The sequence below is a fragment of the Tasmannia lanceolata genome, unplaced genomic scaffold (assembly GCF_043159265.1).
Source record: "Tasmannia lanceolata isolate RefF3 unplaced genomic scaffold, GAP_Taslan_0.1 ptg000012l, whole genome shotgun sequence".
Lineage (NCBI taxonomy): Eukaryota > Viridiplantae > Streptophyta > Magnoliopsida > Canellales > Winteraceae > Tasmannia > Tasmannia lanceolata.
Window position 1 is genome coordinate 6,109,891 of NW_027518689.1, and position 23,315 is coordinate 6,133,205.

Consider the following 23,315-nt stretch of genomic DNA (forward strand, 5'->3'; position numbering starts at 1 on the left):
GTATCCTCTGAATAGGACAAGATTTGAAGGTGAGGATATGGAGGATTTCTCTAGTAGTTTTCTTTGAGTCTTATTCCTCTTCTTTTTTTTCTTCTCCTTTGAAAGAAGAGAGCATGGGTATTTATAGGTGAGGGATGAGCCAGGTTGCCATCTTTAGGGCCTAGAGGTGTAGGGTGGAGATTGAGTGATGGAAAAAGGAAGGGGAAAGAATAGCCAAGATCGGATTTTTCTAGAATATTCTCCCTCTTCTTTGGCATCTTCCATTTAAGCCATTGCTATGTTAAAAAAGGCAGGCACTTATGCGGCCAGGATCAAGTACTAAAGATTTAGGAACAATTCAAGGTCCAAGATGATGCCATTTGTCCTTGGAATCTTTGTAGATTTTGGAAGCAAATTTCAAGGCAAATGAAATGTCCAATTTGGTTGCCTTTGTAGAGAATGGCAACGATTTGGATGGTTGCGATTAACTGCAATCTCCATGTGATCGAAAGAACGGGCGAGATCGGGTCTCCAAATATCCTGAAATCTTTGCAATGATATGGAATAAGATTGGGTGGTTGAGATCAATTTTGATCGAAAGAATGGACGAGATGATGTCTCCAAATCTCCTAGAATCTTGTAAAAGAGTTTTCAAATATTTTGAATGTAAAAATCAAAAAATGCGGTTTTCAGGAGATTTTGAAGTCCGATTTGGATAATTCTTTCGCCATTAAAATCGTTGATTTTTCCTCTTTCATTTAAGCCCAATATTGCCATAGAAATATTATTTTCAGAATTTTTGACCAATGCGAGCCGTCGGTTTTTAACAGCGAATCGTTTTTCCAACCGTTGATCAAATTGACGATTCGATTGATCCAACCAACTTAATCAATTTTTGATGAATGATCCTAAGCTTTGAAATATGAATTTTGACAACAATTAAAGTACTGAAAGCACTGTTGTTGATAATTTAGTTAAATTATTTCGACGGCTCTCGTTCACCCACATTGATCCGTGATTTTTCACTGGGTTTTTGCTCAATTAAGTGACACAATGTTTAATCTGAATTTGAGATTAACCTTGATCGATCCTATTTTGACTAAATGATCACAAATTCTTAGTAAGCAAAGACACCCAGGTTAAGATCTGCCCTTGATCTAACGATTTGCGGAAATCGGGTCTCGGAATGGAATCAGGTCCCGGGCTGTGAAGTGACCCTAGCTTATTTTGTCCCGATTGATGATCCGTAAAGTCAGATCGAGATATTAATGACCTAAAACATATAAATCCATGATAGAGGGGCTCTCACATGGATTTAACACACTAAATTCACCAATCAGGGTATTTTTCAATTTTTCGGATTTAATCATCTCACTATACATCACTTTATCATTTCGGTTTTCAGAAAATTTGAGGACGCATACTTTACCAATGAAATTCCACGGATCAATATATTAGGTTATTGTTGGTTAAAGTGTAGCAAAATGAGGGTGTTTACAGATGCCCCTCTTTGGTAGAGATGACGTAGTCATCGAATACCAAAGTAAAAGTGACAGAGCCATTTTGCGTAGCTTTAATCGACAAATGACTCCCTAGACACAATGCAACCTACTATAATGCAAGACCCTAGATGAAATCCTAGAATTGGAATAATAATAAAAAAAACTCGATGCGGCGCCGTTCACTAACGGGCAATTAGAGAATGAGGTATCATTTTCGAATGGATTTTGAAGGGAAAGGACAAAGATCGTTCTCAAACGGTTTTTAGAAAGAGATGAGACGCGGCTCACAAGCGGGTTCAACGAGGATAAGAAGCATTCCCAAATGGACTTGGACAATGAGGCACCGTTCACAAACGGCCTCAAGGAGGATAGAAAACCATTCACAAATGGACTCGAGAAAAGAGGCACCGTTCACAAACGGGCTCAAGGAGAAGACGAGACCATTCACAAATGGACTCGAGAAATGAGGCACCGTTCACAAACGGACTCAAGGAGGACGATACCATTCACAAATGGATTCGAGAAAAGAGGCACCGTTCACAAACGGGCTCAAGGAGAAGACAAGACCATTCACAAATGGACTCGAGAAATGAGGCATCGTTCACAAACGGGCTCAAGGAGAAGACGAGACCATTCACAAATGGACTCGAGAAATGAGGCACCGTTCACAAACAGGCTCAAGGAGAAGACGAGACCATTCACAAATGGATTCGAGAAATAAGGCACCGTTCACAAACGGGCTCAAGGAGAAGACAAGACCATTCACAAATGGACTCGAGAAATGAGGCACCGTTCACAAACAGGCTCAAGGAAAAAACGAGACCATTCACAAATGGACTCGAGAAATGAGGCACCGTTCACAAACGGGCTCAAGGAGAAGACGAGACCATTCACAAATGTACTCGAGAAATGAGGCACCGTTCACAAACAGGCTCAAGGAGAAGACGAGACCATTCACAAATGGACTCGAGAAATGAGGCACCATTCACAAACGGGCTCAAGGAGAAGACGAGACCATTCACAAATGGACTCGAGAAATGAGGCACCGTTCACAAACGGGCTCAAGGAGAAGACGAGACCATTCACAAATGGACTCGAGAAATGAGGCACCGTTCACAAACGGGCTCAAGGAGAAGACGAGACCATTCACAAATGGATTCGAGAAATGAGGCACCGTTCACGAACGGGCTCAAGGAGAAGACGAGACCATTCACAAATGGACTCGAGAAATGAGGCACCGTTCACGAACGGGCTCAAGGAGAAGACGAGACCATTCACAAATGGACTCGAGAAATGAGGCACCGTTCACAAACGGGCTGAAGGAGAAGACGAGACCATTCACAAATGGATTCGAGAAATGAGGCACCGTTCACAAACGGGCTCAAGGAGAAGACAAGACCATTCGCAAATGGACTCGAGAAATGAGGCACCGTTCACAAACGGGCTCAAGGAGAAGACGAGACCATTCACAAATGGATTCGAGAAAAGAGGCAGCGTTCACAAACGGGTTCAAAGAAACAAGATAGCTTTGATTGATGAATTCAACAACGAAGAATTTAGAGATTTTTCATGAACTTGAATTTGACGTTGGATTGGATTTTTTTTGAATCGGGGATTGGATTTGATAAATTTTTGATTTTTGATAAATGAGGCACCGTTCACAAACAGGCTCAAGGAGGACATGAGACCATTCACGAATGGACTCAGAAAATGAGACACCGTTCACAAACGGGTTCAAAGAGACCACGAGACCATTCACAAATGGACTCAGAAAATGAGACACCGTTCACAAACGGGCTCGAAGAATATAAGAAACTATTCCCAAATGGATTTAAAAAAATGATGCACCGCTCCCAAACGGGTTAGAAGAAGATAACAGGCCATTCCAAATGAACCCGGAAGATGAGACACCGTTCACAGATGGGTTCAAAGAAACGAGATAGCTTCGATTGATGAATTCAACAACGAAGAATTTAGAGATTTTTCATGAATTTGAATTTGACGTAAGATTGGATTTGATGAATTTTAGATTTTTTGGAATTCAATGGAATCGGGGACATTATAGATCGTGCTCGATAAAGATATTGGAAACTAGGACTTTGACAAATGATGAAACGGCAAACCTTAGGAACGAAGAACCATTACTAACAAGAATGGATTAGGAACACTTTTATGAAACTTCAACAAGATTTTTTTCAAAGAGACTGCTGGTCTTGTCTTCTGGGGATTTCGATAACTGAAACCTTGAACATGATACTTGAAATTGGTAATCTAGAACAACGACTCTCTTGGATATAATCATGGAAAAGTGAGATTTGCCTCTTGACAGGTGTTTAGATAAACATTTCGTGACCAGGATAGTATTTAACTAACTGGAAGGAGATTCTGAATTTTAATGGTTCATCTCTTCGAGAAATTGGCTCAACCACCATTGCCTTCCTGGGGTATGATCTTTTTACGGAAGCCGGGCTTTCTGATGTTTCTACTTCTGAAGAGAAACATCTGGACATAAGAATGACGATTGACTCTTTCTAAAGAGAAAACTTAGATAAAAGGCACTACTCAAAGGATTGAGCAGCTCTGAAGGAGTGAACATAGAATGACAAAGATTGACTAACTACACTGACAGACACAGTAATGCTTCTGACTTAGTTAACATTTTATTTGGTAAGTCTATCCTTTCGAGGAATGTTCTTTTCAATTGGTAAACACTGGACTTCTTCCTTAAAACAGTAATGCCTCAAGGATTTAATTACGACCCCTAAGATTGCTTAGCTTCAATGCCCCCAGTTTTGAGGATGTCACTTGAATTTATTTGAACTTCAGTTGATCTTCAGTCTTGATACCGGCTGTAGCCTTCTTATAATGGTTCTCTTACCGTGACCAAGTCACCTCTTCGGGGTTTTTAACTTGGCGGACCGCCTTTCTAGGTTTTCGATCCAGCAGGCTATCCCCTTAGCTTTTGCCTAAGCCGCCCTTTCGGGTTTTCAACTTAGCAGGGGAATGATCTTAAATTTTGCCTAGACCGCCCTTTCAGGTTTTCAGTCTAGCAGATCTTCAAACTCCGTTCTTTTTTTCTTTTTTTTTCTTTCACTTTTTGTGTTTCGGGACCTAGATCATTAATTCTGAACACCGGAGGGACTTTATAGGTAGGATAGGGCTTTTCAAAGAATGACTTAAGGTTAAACAAAGATTTCGACCGAACCTGTGAACAGGTTGCCTACATATCCCAAGGTAGGAATCAGGTCGTGTGTAGTTCAGGGCGAATGCCCCTAGTTTGAAGATAAATTGTTTGAAGGTTTAATTGATTTTTCTTTTTTCTTTTCTTTCTGAAATGATTGACTTTTCTTCTTTTGGAACTTGTTCATCTCCTTTTCTTTTTTTTTGGAACGATTGAATTTCTTTTCTTTTTTGAATCGACCGAACTCGGTTTAACCGAGCTGCCTACGTACCCCAGTGTAGGGATCAGGTCTCGCGTAGTTCGGGGCGGATGCCCCTAGTTTGATGGGTTTTCAAGGAAATTTCATTCAAGCTCAAAGGGTTTGCAAACCGGTATTCTTTTGACGTTGGGTTCTGATTTTGGAATTTATTCGGCCAAATGAGGCCTTCCGATGTTCAGATTGGGAATCGATCTAGGTTACTAGAGTCCCTCTGGTACTGATTATTTATTATTATTTTTTTTCTTTTTTTTTCACGGAGTTTGACGGCATTTCCAGGTAAGAGATAATGGATCTTCTTCTTTCAAGATTCTAATACGTGCTTTCAACTTTCATAGAGCGAAACTTGTTCTTTGACATCCTCCATCTATGGATTTGTAACTCTTGATATCTGATGATCACTTTTCCATGCTTGCTCTTCAACTTCTTATCTTGAATTTGTTGGCTTTATGCTATGAATTTGACAACCAAGGTCATTATTTGGAAATATGAAAGTTGTTTCCACTCTATGCCCCTTGTATAGCATATGTCTCTCACTTTCTTCATTCTCTTGAGCTTTCTATCTATGTCTTGCCCCTGGTATCGGTTGTAGCTTTTCTAGACAATCTTCTTATTCTTGAAATAAGTTTATCAATTCTTCACACTCTTCAGAGGGTCATGTACTTTTAATCGGCATTCACTGAATCAAAGTTTCAGTGCCAATGTTTACCACTTCAATTTCATCTTTGAAAGGCTGGGATTGGCGCTCCTCCTCTTGTTCAAGTAATTGCTGTGACTCAAGTGGAGTTTCGTCAATTTTGTCCTCATTTGAGGAGGGAGTCTTATTTTAAGATCAGAAGCACACTTAAGAAATAGACACAAGTGAACTATTGGAATTGAAATTTTATTTAAAGAAAAGGCTATTACATCTGACAACCTATCCTGAACATTCTCAGGATTCACAACTCTAAATAAAAGGAAAGCAAAAGATAACTTGCCATGGACTAGGCATTGACCTTGAACTGTAAGACCGGACCCAATAATTATACTGACCATGATGACTGACTCAACATAAAATAGTAAACGACTAAAACTTTAACTGCCGCAACTGTCTAGCTTCGGAAGCTCGGCGAAGGCTGGTTCATATCATGATAGCAGCTACTAGAACATCTTCACTGTCTGTATCTTCTTCTTCAAAAGGTTCTGACCCAGACGTCTCAAAGGTAGGTTCTAAGGCGCAGATAAGAGTGAGAGGATCAAATTTTGGGTCCCCTATGGTTATAGCACTGACAGCAGCAGTAGGGTTTGCATGACCAAGTAATGGGTTATTGGTAGCATCGGGTCTTGGCTTGAACACAAGGCCTTTATTGTCAAGCAACCTCTGGATTCAGAATTTTAGGGCAATGCAATTATCAGTGAGATGGCCAGAATTTCTATGGTATTCGCAGTGTTGATCTGTTCGCCAATTTGCTGGTAAAGGATTAGGAAGAGCCCTAATATCAGGCATGATTATGCGACCTGAGGCTAGACACTCCTTGAGTATCTCAGATGGTGGAAGAGGGAGAGGGGTAAATTCTGTCTAAGCCTGTGGTCGAGGTGGGACTGCAAGTTGGGTATAATCCATCACCATGGGGTTCTGAGGTTTTGAAGGCTGAGGCTTGGAGCGGGAAAGGTTATTAATTTCAGCTGATGGAGACTTCCTGAATTCTCTGGTATTCGGGTTACTTCGGTTGAATACACCTTGAGCCATAGCCTCCTCTATTTGGGTGCCTGCCACGATAAAGTGTTTGAAGTCCGGATAATACTGCAACGACATGTGATACTGGAGCTGGGGGGAAATATTTTTCATGATTATCTGGACCTGCTCTTCCTCAGAAGGGCGCTCCATCATCTGAGCTGCTAGTCTCCTCCATCTTTTCACAAAAATCAGAAAGGATTCTCTCGAGTCTTGCTTGGTTCTCTCTAAATCCTTTCTAGTGATTTCTGTCCCATCATCATATTTGAACTGCCTGATGAATTGCTCACCGATATCCTTCCATGTCCTGTAACGAGTCTTGTCTAGGACCATGAACCATCTCCTAGCAACTTTAGTAAGTGAAACAGGGAACAGCTGAGCCATCTGTTCAGGAGATAAGCCTTGAGGCTGACACATGATGGTGAACATTTGCAAATGTGTGATTGGACAACCCACACCATCATATTTGTCGAAATCTGGCATTTGAAAATTGGCAGGGAGACGGATTTCGGGAAACAGCGTAAGATCACTTGGATTGAAACCACCCTGGTCTTGAAACTGGATGTCTTGAACTTTCCTGGTAAGACTTTCTAATTTCTCCATAACTGTTTTATCAACCACGGACTGAGAAGGCCTATTGCGATCCTCGCTGTACTGCTCTTTTTCCAAATCTTCTTCGACTTTATCGGGGATAGTGATGAATGCTGGCTGGGCAGGTGCGGCTGAAGTAGCTGCATGGTGCATAGGTGGAATTTCATTGGTAAAGTATGCATCCTCAAATTTTCTGAAAACTAAAATGATAAAGAGATGTACCAGGTGAGATGATTAGATCCGAAAAATTGAAAAATACCCTGATTGGTAAATTTAGTGTGTTAAATCCATGTGAGAGCCCCTCTATCATAGATTTATATGTTTTAGGTCATTAATATCTCGATCTGACTTTACGGATCATCAATCGGGACAAAATAAGCTAGGGTCACTTCACAGCCCGGGACCTGATTCCATTCCGAGACCCGATTTCCGTAAATCGTTAGATCAAGGGCAGATCTTAACCTGGGTGTCTTTGCTTACTAAGAATTTGTGATCATTTAGTCAAAATAGGATCGATCAAGGTTAATCTCAAATTCAGATTAAACATTGTGTCACTTAATTGAGCAAAAACCCAGTGAAAAATCACGGATCAATGTGGGTGAACGAGAGCCGTCGAAATAATTTAACCAAATTATCAACAACAGTGCTTTCAGTACTTTAATTGTTGTCAAAATTCATATTTCAAAGCTTATGATCATTCATCAAAAATTGATTAAGTTGGTTGGATCAATCGAAACGTCAATTTGATCAACGGTTGGAAAAACGATTCGCTGTTAAAAACCGACGGCTCGCATTGGTCAAAAATTCTGAAAACAATATTTCTATGGCAATATTGGGCTTAAATGAAAGAGGAAAAATCAACGATTTTAATGGCGAAAGAATTATCCAAATCGGACTTCAAAATCTCCTGAAAACCGCATTTTTTGATTTTTACATTCAAAATATTTGAAAAATCTTTTACAAGATTCTAGGAGATTTGGAGACATCATCTCGTCCATTCTTTCGATCAAAATTGATCTCAACCACCCAATCTTATTCCATATCATTGCAAAGATTTCAGGATATTTGGAGACCCGATCTCGCCCGTTCTTTCGATCACATGGAGATTGCAGTTAATCGCAACCATCCAAATCGTTGCCATTCTCTACAAAGGCAACCAAATTGGACATTTCATTTGCCTTGAAATTTGCTTCCAAAATCTACAAAGATTCCAAGGACAAATGGCATCATCTTGGACCTTGAATTGTTCCTAAATCTTTAGTACTTGAACCTGGCCGCATAAGTGCCTGCCATTTTGAACATAGCAATGGCTTAAATGGAAGATGCCAAAGAAGAGGGAGAATATTCTAGAAAAATCCGATCTTGGCCATTCTTTCCCGTTCCTTTTTTCGTCACTCAATCTCCACCCTACACCTCTAGGCCCTAAAGATGGCAACCTGGCTCATCCCTCACCTATAAATACCCATGCTCTCTTCTTTCAAAGGAGAAGAAAAAAAAGAAGAGGAATAAGACTCAAAGAAAACTACTAGAGAAATCCTCCATATCCCCGCCTTCAAATCTTGTCCTATTCAGAGGATACCCAAAATCTCCATCACAGGTAGGTGCACTATTCTCAGATTTTTCCAGGATTATTTGGTATTTTTTTTATGTTTTTGCATGATTTTTAGTTTTTAACTGAATTTAATTCAATGCTATATGTGTGTGCTCAAAATCATGATCTACATGAGTATTTCAATTCCGATTTGTCTCGAAATTTAATGCGCTGATCTATTCTAATAGACTAAAATAACCATCGGATCGAAAATTAATTACTTGAAAAAATGGCCAGTGCATCCATAATCGTATCCCTATTGCCCTCGATCTTTGACAATTTGAATATTTAAGCTATAGCATGTTGTTGGCTCCGAGGTTACTGTCCACGAAAATCCTGAGATATGCCAGGCAATAAGATGCTATAACCTAAGTATTGCACAAGGAAAGAGCGCACGATTCCCTTCCTTGGATGCCATTCGAGGCTGAAATTGGTGAACCCTAGAACCATTGGTATTCCTTAAATGTCCAGAAACCGAAAATCCTTGAAATCTGAAATTAATTACCCTCAAGAACTTGAGTCGATTTGTCTCGAGTCTTTCGGAACCATTGGATTATGGTTTCCGATATAAGAACCATTAGAGCCCAATTTAGGAACACTGGTGTCAGGTCGTGTCCTAGGAGGTTTTAGGGAGTCTTAGGTTTTATGGAGTCCTAGAGTTAGGAGTCCAGCCTCATCACGGACGCTTGCTATAGATAGCAACCGTACCATAGGTCTAGTTACACTAGTCGCCCAATCTTTCCCTAGAACAAGCCTAGTAAACTAGGATGTAGGCTAACCTGCATTAGTCTAAGGAATAACTTGCATTTAGATAAGAATCATATAGCATCTTAGATGAAATCCTAGGATAATAAAATCCTCAACTTGAATTAAATAACTTCTCCTAAAACTGTTGAAACAGTCAATCCCGTCTAGGTCGGTGTCTTAGTCGAGTTAGGCATAAGTAGCTTAGCTTAGGTGCACCGAACTACGTCGACTGTGATCTCAGTGAGGCTTGGGTACGTAGGCAGCTTGGATGTCTGATGGCATACCAACCGCAAGTCGGCTCCACAACAAATTGTGGGGTTTTGTATATTAATTTTCTTGTAAATGCTTAATTAAATCACTTAGGATTTTTCCATGAAATTAGAATTTTAGGAGAACTTTAACTTAGATTGAATTCAAACAAATTAAGAAATCAAGATACACATTTAGGATCTACATTGAAATTAGATCATAGGATGCATGTCACATAGTTCGCACATTAACAAAGAGTTGAATGAGCCATTTAAAATAAATTTAAAAGAGTTAACTTTTGGAATTGAAGACCGATTATCGGGCAGGAATGGTGCATGTGGTGGATAACTCCACATACCTTCCATTCTTGTAACCAGGTAACGAGTCTAGATTTCTGGTTAATTATGGGTCCTAGATCCCACATCTAGGTGGCGACTCTGTCACTCTCTTTTGTGTGGAATTCAGATTGCCTTAGTGATCTCAAGTTCACATAAAAGATGAATTAAAATCAATAATAAAAATGCACACGCCAATCGCGTGGGTACGAGAGACCAAGAGAGAGCGTGGTGGCTCGCGCCCCACCCCTCTCGCGGGATCGGGTCCCACAGTACCAATGAGGCTGCGATATTTGGAAGCATCTGGAAGGGGACCGCCATCCAATCAAGAGAGTTTGGTTCCACAGACAGCAGGAGTAGAGACAGGTTTTGCTCCAAGCATGCCTGATCTTTCAAGGAGGTCAATGGCATATCGAGTCTGAGTAAGAGTGATATTATGAGGAGACCGAATGACTTCCATGCCCAAAAAGAAATGCAGTGGGCCCAGATCACGCATGTCGAAGGTCTTTGAGAGAAAATGAAGAAGTGATTCGATGCCATGTGAATCACTGCCAGTGAGAACAATGTCATCAACATAAACCAATAGAAGTATGGAACCTTGGATTCCATGCCGAACGAAGAGTGATGAGTCAATAGGGCTGCTAAAAAGGCCATGTTCACATAAGGTGGAGCTAACTCGGTTGAACCAAGCATGCGGGGCTTGTTTTAGACTATAAATAGCTTTATGAAGCTTGCATACATGATTTGGTCTTGTGGGGTCAACAAAGCCCAGTGGTTGTTGCTGTAGACACCCCATTTTGACCATACCCTAAACCTCCCATGTTTGAGCAAATTCCTTCCAAATTAATGATTTTGTGTCCCAAATTTCTTCCTAAGATAGGATAGGAATCCAAATGGGTCCCTCTAAAATTTCGTTGAAATCCGTCGACGTTTGCCCAGTGAGATGAGTGTAGCTCGTAAGACAGTGTAAAATAGTGTAGCAGAAGGGGGTATTTTATCCGGTTTAGGGGTAAGCCGGGTTAGTGTATCTTGCTGTAGAGGGTTGTCCCTGGGTAACTAAAGGAGCGAATTTATTCCATTATTTTCCATTAGAACTTTTCTTGCGGACCACCCAGTTTCGTGAAAACTCAGTGTTAAATATTCAGAGGGGCTGTCCTGAGCATATTTGGGGGTCGAAAAATTACTGAAAAAGGCTATAAATAGAGACCTTGGGTCTCATTTGCAGAGGGTTAATTTTTTTGAACGAGTTTTTTTTTAGAGAGAGAAGCTCTGAGAAAACAAAAGAGAGAAAGTAGATCTAAGCTTCCAAACCCTAGCTCATTCCTCTATTTTTTCCTATCATCTTCTTCAAGATTCCGGCCATTTTTCGGTGGATAACCGGCCAGCAACACCTTTTCATCTTTGTAATGGTTGCCTTTACTCAGATCTATAATTTTGCAGCTATAACTCTCATTATTTATTTTTTTAAACCTTAAAACCCTAGATTTGTGACTTCCTGGCCTAGAAACAATATAAGCCTTAGATTTGCTTTATTTTAACCCAAAAATCTTAAATCTGTGTGTCGAACTCTGGAATTTTCATCTTCCCGGTGTGTGTAGCTCAAAATCAGAACCGTTTTAGTTCGAATTGTGTTCCTTCTCAGATCAGATTCATCTATGTGCAGATATTTTTCTTTATGACCTAAAGAAATTGCAGATCTATTTCTTTTAAGCATTACTGTTCTGGAATTGGAGATAGTTAGAGAAGTAAGATTTGTTATGGAAAGAAGAAAAGGGAAAAAGCATCCCTGGTGAAGGAATTCATAATATTCAGAAAAAAATTAGATCAGAGCTGAAGGAGTAAAATTAGGATTTTCAAGTGAAAGAGACAAGAAAGATGACAGTTTTTCTTTAACGAGCTTGTCAAATTTCTACAAGTTTCTACTTAAAAAAAAACTGTTTCAAGAAGGAGAATAGCAGATCAAGCTTTGAATTTCTTAAAAAAAAGAAAAAGAAGAAGGTTGAATCATTGAATTCACAATCACTTCAATTGGAGCACTCAGATTTGGCGAATCTCTGGTGGTTCTACGTTCTTCGATTCTCTTTGTGAGGCTTATGCGATCCTTGTTTGCAATTTTCAACTCGAGAAGCATAAAATTGCAGGTAAGTAGAACAGAGAATTTATATAGTACTGAAATTCGTTTTGATTATTATTATTATTATTATTATTATTTTTTAAAATATGTGGTTGTGCTCTGCTGTGAATTGTATGAAATCATGTTAGTGTTTAGATCTATAAAATCCTCCATCACTATTTCATTTAAAATTTACAAAAGAGGAATTTCTGAAGAGAAACTTTAGAGAATAAGGAGTTGTTCTTTATATTGAAAATCTAGAGAAAGTGATAGATCGAAAGGGGAGCAGAGCATAAAGTTCTATTAGATAGGGTTATGAATCCTTATTATTTTGCATTCTTCAATTCAAACATTATCTCAAGAAGATTTATCTCTAGACATAACAAAAGCTGGAGTTAGAAATTTACTTGGAGAATTTAAAAGATCATAATTCTTTATAATTCAGACAAATTTTACATCTTCTAATCAGTTCTATACTTTGAAAAAAATTTCTTCAATTGAGGTAATAAAAAAAAAAATCAGCTAACCTCCTCAATAAGATGATTCCAACCCTATGATTTCTTAGAGTACAAATCATATAACCTTGTGAGAACCTTCCCTGTAAATCCTATTTCTTAATGCTGATTCTAATCATTTTTTTTTATGAGGTCTTCCTAGACTTACCTTTCTTGAATTTCAGTGTATAGGCTCTGAATATGAGTATATATATAAGACTATGGGATGTCATTAGCAATACTTGGGTGTTGTGTTTTGTGATTAGTTTTGTTTCATTCACAAAGAAATGTTCTATCAAAGAGAAGTCTGTTAGAGGAATTTTATTGAAAGGGTTTATATGACAAGTTTTTTTTTTTAGAGTATTTATATTAGCACAATTTGACTCAAAATAGTAAGGAGTAATTCATTCGTTTATGCATGCTAAGTAATTATTTGCTGATGTAAAAATCAATCAGTTCATACGTGTTTATCATATGTGTTGAAGTAAGTTGACAGTAATTTCGTTTGCTATTGGTTCCGATCCATTTATATCAGTTTAATTTCTTTCCCTTGGGGAGTAGGTTTTAGGTTATTCTCTTTATGTATTATTTGTTTGTATTGGACAAACGATCTCCCTTTGTTGTGCGTTAGAATTAGTAACTCTAAAATGGTCAGATGGAATGGAAATGTTGGAAAGGGAGGGAGTTATATTTCTTGGAAAGAATATTTGATAAAGCATATAAATTTTAATGTTAGATGATCATGCGAGATTATATATATATATATATATATATATATATATATATATATATATATATATATTTATCTCAATGTGGCTTAGCCTTTAGTTTTGGCCATTTTCATTTTTTATTTTTTTCTTTTGATCTCAGGTTGTGAATCAGTGAATTAAATTGCATAAGGTCAATAGCTGTGTTTAGATAGTATGAGGGGGATAGAAATTATTCATGCTTACACTATCATATTTTGGTAATAATATGCATAAATTTTTTTATTTTCTATTATTATTCAATGATCTTTTGTCATATAATATAAATGTTTTCATTAGAGTTAAAGGTTCAGTTTATAGCTATGTACAGAATTTAGATACTTGTTTCATTTCACTTTGGGTCTAGGTAGACTTTTTGTATTTGGTTTGACTATTTTCTTTAGTTTCTTGAGAGATTTTACTTATACATGCTTTGTTAGTAGATAAAGATCATCCTGCATCTTAATTAGGAATTGAAGTTTGTGAAAGCATTCCTAAGCATTTCAGCCCCTATCTTAAGCACATTTCCCCCTCTGTTTCGGCTCATTTCACCCCTTGTTTTGAGCACAGTTCAGTCCCTGTTTTAGCTCATATGCTCCCTGTTTTTAAGCCCATGTTCAGCCCCATTTTAAGTACATTTCTGCCCCCTGTTTCAGCACAGTACCAGTCCATGTTGCTGCCCAGTTTTGCACACAGATTCATCCGTGTTGCTGCCCCCTGGTTTTAGCACAGATTTAGCCCCGTTGTTGCCCCCTGTTCATCACAGATTCAACCATGTTGCTACCCAGTTTTTAGCATAGTTTTAGCCTGCAAATCTGCCTTATTTTTGGGCACAAATTCTGCTTATTTTCTGCTCACAAACCTGCCCACTTTTGGGTACAAGATTTGCTCATTTTCTGCACAATTTTAGCCCACAAATTCTGCTCATTTTCTGTGCACAAATCTGTCCCAAATTTTGGCACAGTTCAGCTTGAATCTGTCCCCTGTTCTAGCACAAATTCTGTCACAATTCAGCACCTACTGTTTCAGCTGTTATAGAATGGGTTGTCAATATTACTGTGATATTTGTTAGCCCCTACTCTAGCACTTATTTTCAAGGATTTTTTTTATATGAATTCTGAAAGAAGGTAATAGAAATTAGCCTTCTTGTTTCAACTTTGTTTTGGTTTAGATGGATGAGGCACAGTAGAAATTTTCTTTGCTATGGTAATATGTTTCATTGATATTTGATGCTTAGTTATACATTCCTCATGAATGCTAACTTAAGGAATATGTAGTTCTTCGTGGATAACAACCATTTACCTTTGTCAATAGCTGTTTTTATACATTTGATTTAGTGACAAGCACTATTGGGCTGATTTGCTTGCATTTGGAGAGTAACATATTATTACTTGTAATTGGATTTTTTTTTCTATATACAATGTTCTGTGTGGTGTAAAATTTGCTTGCTTTCAGGATTACTTGATTTCCATAACACAAGACATATAATACTTTCTTTCTTTGGACAGGCCAATAAGTGATAGCTTCTCTATTTTGCTGGTTTAAAAATATAAAAGTTTCTTCTTAAGAAATGGCTTTGAAAGTGATTTTCTTTCTATGTAATTTTTCTTAGGCATGATTAGTGGCCTATAGCAGATAATAATGATTTGTTAGATATGACAATGTATTGAAAAATCCATAAGATGTCATTTACCAGGAAAAGTTGTCTGTTGTATTAGATTTTTTTTTTCAGTTGGTGTTGTCATGCAATTCTTTGCAAAGGGGGATGAAGGTGCTAGCCCAAACCCATCTTTAGAGGACTTGCTCAGTCTAAGTAGCACTCCTCATTTATATAGTAGACTAACATAGTCTTTTAGACACCTTTTAGATAGTAGAGCCCTCATTAGGAGACACACTATGTCTCATTAGGCAGTTCTCATTTGGAGATAATCCTCATTTAAAGCTTACCCTTAGGGAGTGTACCCTGGTTTAATAAAGGTACCCATAGGAGGCATACAGTGTCTCATTTATAGAACCTCCCCTACTTGTACCTCAATTTGTAACCCCTCTTTAATGTCGCTTGGTTTAGAGGTTTATCCTCAGAGGCTAGTTTAGTCTTGTTCGAGTTTGATTTGTCAGAGACCTTATCCTTTCTCTTTTACTTTGGATTTTAGTTACTTGTTTGTGGTTTAGTTCAAGTGCCTTTGACACTAGTTTGCTTGTTCGGGGTTTCCCCGTAGCTTTAGGGTTTTGCCCTAGTTTGTTGTTTTGTGTGTTCCCTTTGGGTCTTTGACCAAAAGAGTGAAAACATTTTAAAAATCTAAAAAACATTTGAAATATCTTAAAATTCAAAAACATATGAAAACTTAAAAAAATATCAAAAGCTTTAAATCATTTAGAGTGTTAAGCTTTTTAGTGGTAATTAGGAGAGTTCGTTTCCGAACTACGTTGGCTTGATCCCTTTCCACGGGGTACGTAGTGCAGCTTGGGATCCGAATCCCAAGTCCAGCCAAACCTTTAAAAATAAACATTTCAAACTTTCCAAAAATACAAAAATTCTTCAAAACCTTTTTTAAAAAGATCTTTCCCTAGAGTTAGGAGTCTGTCATAGATGTTTGGGGTGTTTTAGAGTTAGGAGGCTGTCCTGATTTGTATTGATATGGTGTGTCCTGTTGTGTGAGTGTCCATAGAGCGAGGCCTCGAGTTGATCGGTTAGATATTTAGTCGAACCGATGGCTAGACTAGAAAGCATATAGTCAACCCATGGTTTTCTTTAGGATGCACAGCTTAGTTACACATAGGATGTAGGACCCACCTGCATTAGCTTAAGGCTAATCAACTTGCATTAGTTAGGGCATATAGAGAGTCCTAAAACTTTCAATTCACATGAACTTAAGCAATTGTGTAAAAAGCTTTAAAAATCAGTCGAGTCTAGTGGATCGAGTCTAGGATAGCGGTTCTAGATGGTTAGGCATCATAGTTTAGAATAGGTCATCGAACTACGTTGACTTCGATTCTTCTCGAGGCCGGGATACGTAGCGCAGCCAGGGTGGATGGCCATTCTGGTCCGAGTCAAGTCCTGCATTAGAGTTTTAGGATTTGTCTTGTCCAGTCATGTATAGAATTGATTTGTGTTTTATGTTTTGATGTGTTTTCTTACTTTCTTGTACTGATACTATACCTTTAGCTGTAGCTTGCATGTGTATGTCCACCAGAACTTAGACACCCATTAGGCATGTCACTCATAACCTAGCTTTGTTTAGGTGGCACATCTTTCATATCATTTTGTGTATGCTTATTTCTTTATCCTCAGAAAATGCATGCTTAGGTAGACGACTCCTGAGAATTGTTCCTATTTCATATGATTTTCGCCCGAAACTCTTCGAGGTTAATAATAAATGGCATAAGTGACCAAGTGCTTGCACTCGGACGAATTGGGGGTGCTCTTCAGACCTTCTCCATTCGTAATCAGGCACGAACTCATTCATTTCTGGTTATCCATGGTATACAGAGCATATTTTGTTTAAGGATCCATGGCCGTATACCATGGATGGCGACTCTGAGTTTTTTTAGGTACGTTTCGAATCCGAACTTGTTCCCGAATCGAGAGGTATCTCTTTTATATCGTCACCCGTGCTATGCTATGAGGGTGGCATCCATTTTGAGAGTTCCTTGGCAGAGCTCTCCTTCACACGTGGATGATCCTAGAGGCCACTGGGGGCTCGTCCCCCACCTCTCTCTCGGATCGGGGTCCACAGGCTGGCGACTCTGCTGGGGAGTTCTTGAAACATTGCCTAACTCTGTACAAATGCCATTTTAATTAATTTTGAAGAGATTTGAGCTAAAATCAAGTTAAATGGGAACTCTGTCGTTAGAATCCAGGGGCGCCAAATAAATGCGTAAATAAAACAAGGGTTCACACACCACTTTCATCCATGCATATATTATCTATTTTGTGGTTACTTTCTGCTATGGTTTGCTGTGGATATACTATCAGATGACCTATTCGAGATACTATGAGTAGGAGCCGTGAGGGCTATACCCGCCTTCTAGTGCCACCGCACCAGTAGTATACTCAGCACCTGGACACTTCGTGTGTAAAACGGACATAGTTCGTACACTGGACTCTATGTCACAGTGTACAAGTAACTATGCACCCGGCCAGGTGAACCTCGCAGTGGTACCCCTTCTATATATTGCATTGTCCTCTTGTTTGCATATAAGAACGAACATGTGTTACTTACACTTGTGGACCCTAGAGTTAGGGGCCTTATCCTATTTATAGATTAGGGTAGCTCACTTTATGTGGCTACCGACACAGTCCTAGTACACTCATCAGTCTGTCAAGAGTCAAGATTTTCTTGACTCTGCTAAATTAGACTAGGGATGGTGCCTCTGGTTATGGTGTATATATGTATATATACCTATATTTATTGATTATTAGATTAGGGCCTACTTATTTAGTGAGGTTCCTTATTTAATCCAATCAATTATATCAATCGATTTTTTAGATTTAGACCTACCATGTGGCTATTTCCTTGTCGCCCTTGTGGCTATGGTCTATCTTTTGATTCATTCATGGTAAATTCGATCGTTATAGACTCGGGTCTTACTCATCTTGTGAGGCTTCCTTGTCTAAATCTACCATGTGGCTCTTTCAGATTTGGACCTGGTCAGTGGATTCTATTTTGACACTATTATAGCCATGGTCTACATCTTGTTTCATTTATGATAAATCCAATCTTGGTATTTCTTGATTCTTAGACCAGGATCTACTTCTTAGTAGGAGCTTCTTGTCTAAATTGATCAAATGTATTCATCCATCGTGCAAATTTTAGATTTGGTCCTTGACCCTACTTTGTCATTCTTATGACCATGACCTATCATCCAGTGACTATCCATTTGATCCATGTTTATCATTTATCTTTTACCCTTGGATCATATCGAGATCATTGATGGGAAAGTTTGATCTTGCTTGTATCCTACCTGTATCCTTTGAGTATATGATTTATTGTCAATTCCTTTCCTTTTGTAACTCAATATTTAGGGTTGAACCTATTCTCATTTTATTTACTTTCTTTGATTATCAGGTGATTTATCATGTCTAATGAGGTGTTAAAAGAGTGGATTTCTGATCGTAGAGGTGGTCGCCTTAGCTTCTCTGGTCATGACTTTTCCCATTTCTACAGTCTTGCTATGCATAAGATTGATTGGAACTTCCTTAAGGCAGCCGCCACTTTTTGACAACCTGATGTCCATGTGTTTCGATTCGGCATGCAAGAGGTTTGCCCCATTTTTGACGAATGGTGTTATTTGATGGACTGCGATCGCTCTGGCCCCTTGGTCAAAATTGATACCAAGTTAGGTTATAATCATGTCTTTCAGCAGCTTATTTCCCCCCAAGTTGTTCCAGTTGAATCCATCTTAGGGGAGAAAGGTGTGTCCATTAAGCAATTGGTCAAATTTTTTGCTCAGCCTAGTAAGCTAACCAAGGAATTCCAAACCAGCCGTAGTCATGCCCTGGTTTTGTGTGTTTACTCCAAATGGTTACTTTCTCAAGATATCCATTATGCTTCCCCTAAAATTTTAGACTTTGTATATCAAATTTCCAAAGGGAGTAATCCAATCCCCACCATGCTTGCAGAAACCCTAAATGGATTGGATGACATTGTCAATGGAGTCCGTACCACTTTTGCTGGATCCCCAGTCCTTCTGTACATTTGGCTCTGTTTAAAACTCCAAATTTATGTACCTTTGCAAAACAAAAACTTTACCTTGTCCAAGTTTGACCAATGGGAACACAAAACTTTTTCCTATACTAAGGCTGAATGGATTGAGTGGTTAGCTTCCCGTCAAGCTGACCAAATTGCTTGGTGGTTCCCTGTTTATCATCAGTTCGTGACCCAGACCCGAGCTAATAGAATTGTTCAATTTCTTGGTCTGGAGAAAACCTCTATATCCCAGACCGTGTCTTCCGTCAGTTCGGAGGACTTCAAACTGAGTGTTCGCATGGGGACTTTCGAACTGAGTTTTATATCCCAGCACCTGATCGTCCTCTTGTACAATTCAATCGTCATATTGCCGAAGAAATCTGTAGAGATTGGGATCATAAAGTAATGCGATCATCGTGGAGCTTGCGAGGCAAGACTTATTGTGGAGTATCCGAGGGGTATTATCAGTGGTTGTTGGAGAACATCGAAAATCGTAAGCCTAAGAGGGCTAGGTTGGAGGAAAAAGATGATTGAGAATCTTCATCCATCTTGTCCTAGGCATCTTATAGTTCATAATTTCTTTGTTATGGTTATGACCATGTTATCCTTTATGTTACCAGTTTATCTTTGTAATTAGATCGAGTTTTATCAATGAAAGTGTGTTTGTTTTCTCCTATCTATATTTGCTCAGAATGTCTTATTTCACTCATCATTCATTTAATCTAATATGTTCATTTCCATTCAGGATTCTGAAAGAGAGCAACCATCGCTCCATCAAAAGATAACCAATCCAAACCTACCTGGTCTAGATCTTTCTCTGTCTCTAGACTTGTCCGTCATTTTGACTCACCTATATCATCCAGAGAATCTTTATCCCCTACACTTGAGTTACCTAACTCATCTGAGTCTGACCAAATGGCTGATTTAACTGATCCCATGATGGTTATTCAAGAAATGTTGAGAAACATGTCTCGAGATATCTCGGGATTGAAAGAGGAAATGGCCGTGCTAAAATCCCAAAATACTGACAAGACTTCTACTTCTAGAGCGCCTGTCATCCAGCCTACTCCTGCTGCATTTCCTAACCTTGATAGACCTCATATTCTTGCTGTGGAGATTGACCTCGACGAGGACCAGTATGCCGAAGAATATTACGCTCCGCAGACGAATAGGGAGAATGAGTTATTCAGTATGTGTCAGAAGATGGCCAATGACATTGAAAGCATGAAGTCCCAAGGATCAAAGAGATTCGATATTTCTGAGTACTTCGAGACTCCTAGTGTTACTTTGCCGCCAAAGTTCAAGGCACCAGATTATGATAGGTTTGATGGCACTGGGTGCCCGAGGAACCATGTCAGATGGTTCATTACCCTCTCTCAGCAGCACGGGTTGAGTCGTGAGCAAATGGCTCAGCTATTTCCCATGTCTCTCATAGGGATAGCTAAAAAATGGTTTCTGAGACTGAAGCCCGAGGAAACCAGAACTTTGGATGATATATCGAACCTGTTTGTTGAACAGTTTTCGATGGAGGAGGGGATAGAGATAACAAAGAGAGACCTGAAGCAGCTAAAGCAAGGTCCCCAAGAAACTTTCACATTGTTTATCAGGCGCTGGAGGCGCAAATCTGCACAATTGAGTCAGAGGATACCAGAAAAAGATCAGATCAAGTTAGTGATCAAAAGTCTGTCCCCACAATACTTCCATTTCATAGCACCACAGCACTATCCCAGTTTTGATCATTTGATAAAAACTGACACCCAGACAGAGGACGCTATAGCTAAGGGGCTTAGAGCAAAGACACTGTCTGATGTGCGGGAAGGTAAGAGGCCTATGGCCCCACCTAAAGAGGTTCACACAATGAATTATTTTAAGCCGGCTTTTAGACCAGAGGTCAAGGCTGTTGTTGAGGTGGCCAGACCAGTAAGGAAAAATGTTTTTAGGCAATTTGATCCACTCCCTTACCCTTTACCCATGATATTGAAAAAGCTGGTAAGGGATAAAAAGATAAAACTTCTGGATCTGAAACTTGTGCCAAATCCATTACCGCCATATTGGAGGCTAGATCAACATTGTGAGTATCACAGGAATTCCGGTCATCTGACTGAAAATTGTCTCGCCCTGAAGCATGCAATCCAAAACATGATTGATAAGGATGAGCTCTCAGTTAAAGGGCCGAATATTACTCAAAATCCTCTTCCGAACCATCGAGCTATCCCTCCTCCTGCAACCAATGCCATCTTTCTGGATGAGCTCGTCCTTGATCCCTCTACCCTTATATGTGCTATCATGTCAGATAACACATATGTTTTGGAGTTTGATGAGGAAGAACTTCAGGATGTGAAAGGGAAAGAAGGGAAGACTCCATATGTTTTGGAGATGGATGATTTCCAAGAAGGAAATGTCAGTGGAATTCCTTATGTGTTAAGTATGGATGATGATGAATTGTTGCTGCTAGATGATCAGTGTGACGAGATGCGTCACATGACCAGGGGAGGGCGAGTCTTTAAACCTCCTGAGTTGAGCGCTGACAATCCGGCTGAGATTGCAAGGGCTGCTGATGGCCAGAGGCAGAATCGGTTTGTGGTAAGTGAAGAAGATGATAACCTCCTGAAACAGTTGAAGAAGACTCAAGCGAACATATCTGTTTGGGGTCTCTTAATGTCGTCTTCAAAATACCGAAAAGTGGTGTTGAAAGAGTTAAACTCCGCTCAGGTATCTGTTGAGATAACTCCTGACGAGCTTGTCAGCGTAGTTTCCGTGGCTAGAGCAGCGAAAACTCTTTCATTCACAGACAGTGATTTTCCCCCAGAGGGGAAAGACCATACGAAACCGCTCCGAATTACTGTCATTTGTAACAAGAAGAAAGTGCCTGAGGTCCTTATTGATAATGGGTCTGCACTGAATGTATGCCCGCTCAGTACAACGACTACTCTTAGTTTCAGACCTGAGAGCTTTGTCCCTTCTGACCAAGGTATTCTGGCTTATGATGGGACCAGAAGAGATGTGATCGGGACTCTAGTTACCGAGGTACAGATAGGAGGAGAAGAATTTGATATCGAATTCCAAGTGTTAGATATTAAAGCCACCTTTTTGTTGCTCTTGGGGCGTCCTTGGTTACATAAAGTCGGAGCTGTCCCATCCACCTTACATCAGAAATTAAAATTCATTCTGAACCATACGGTGATCACTTTTAAAGGAGACCCGGATTTTGAAGTAGGTCAAATTTCACAAGAATTGACCGTGGGAAAGGAGGGAGATATTAGTTTAACTGGTTTCTCCTTAGAAGTGGCCACTATAACTGTTGAAGAAGCGATGAATGAAGAGATCTTTTTTCTGAGCAGTACAAATTCCAAAGTCGTCAGAATGATCCGTCAACAGGGTTATATTCCAGGGGCAGGACTTGGCAGAAACCATCAGGGTATGACTGAGTGGCCAGTGTTCAAGACCTTTAATGGTTTGTCTGGACTTGGGTATGAACCGACCAAGGCAGAGGTCAAAGAGATGAAGTGATACATGATGAAATGGGCAGAGTGTCGCCGTAGAGGTTTGGACTTGCCGATGGGACCATTTGATTTGACTATGAATGGGAGGTTCCGCAAAGAAGGATCTGATATCCCATTCTGTGGCTTTGCTGAGGCATGGAAGGATGAATCTACAGGACAATGGCTACCGGGCTTTGAGATTTTCTTTGACTTAAAGCTTGATGATGAGTTGATGAGTCTGCAGGGCACAAGGGCTGAAACAGATGCTGAAGTAGACTGGGCAGATACAGTGGGGCCGGATGCACTGAACTCCCTTTTTCATGAGAGGTCGCAGACTGTGGCCGTGATCAGCAAGAGCCCGCTCATACTGAATCCTACTCATCTTATCACCCCGACTGAGGGACCTTTGACTAACTGGACCTCTCAGGTCCTACCTCAGGTTACTTTTCAGTCCTGTCATTCTCCCTCAAAAGAGGCAGTTGTTCATAGGTATGTGTCAGTCTCTGAGTCTAATTCAAAGTCTTTCATTTCTAATGATTATTTTAATGCAGGTACCGTAGAGGTCAAGTCTATTTTTGAAGTTGGTGATGAGTCCACTTTTCCTAGTGAGGTCAAGTTGGAGGCTGTTTCTGCTGATGGGCCTGA

General features: G+C 39.6%; 1 protein-coding gene across 1 annotated transcript; it reads left to right on the forward strand.

The window, feature by feature from the left end:
- Positions 1-20,103: 20,103 nt before the first annotated feature.
- Positions 20,104-22,698, forward strand: LOC143888502 (uncharacterized). Its single transcript, XM_077392963.1, has one exon. The coding sequence runs from the start codon at positions 20,104-20,106 to the stop codon at positions 22,696-22,698; it is 2,595 nt and encodes an 864-aa protein (XP_077249078.1).
- The last annotated feature ends 617 nt before the right edge of the window (positions 22,699-23,315 follow it).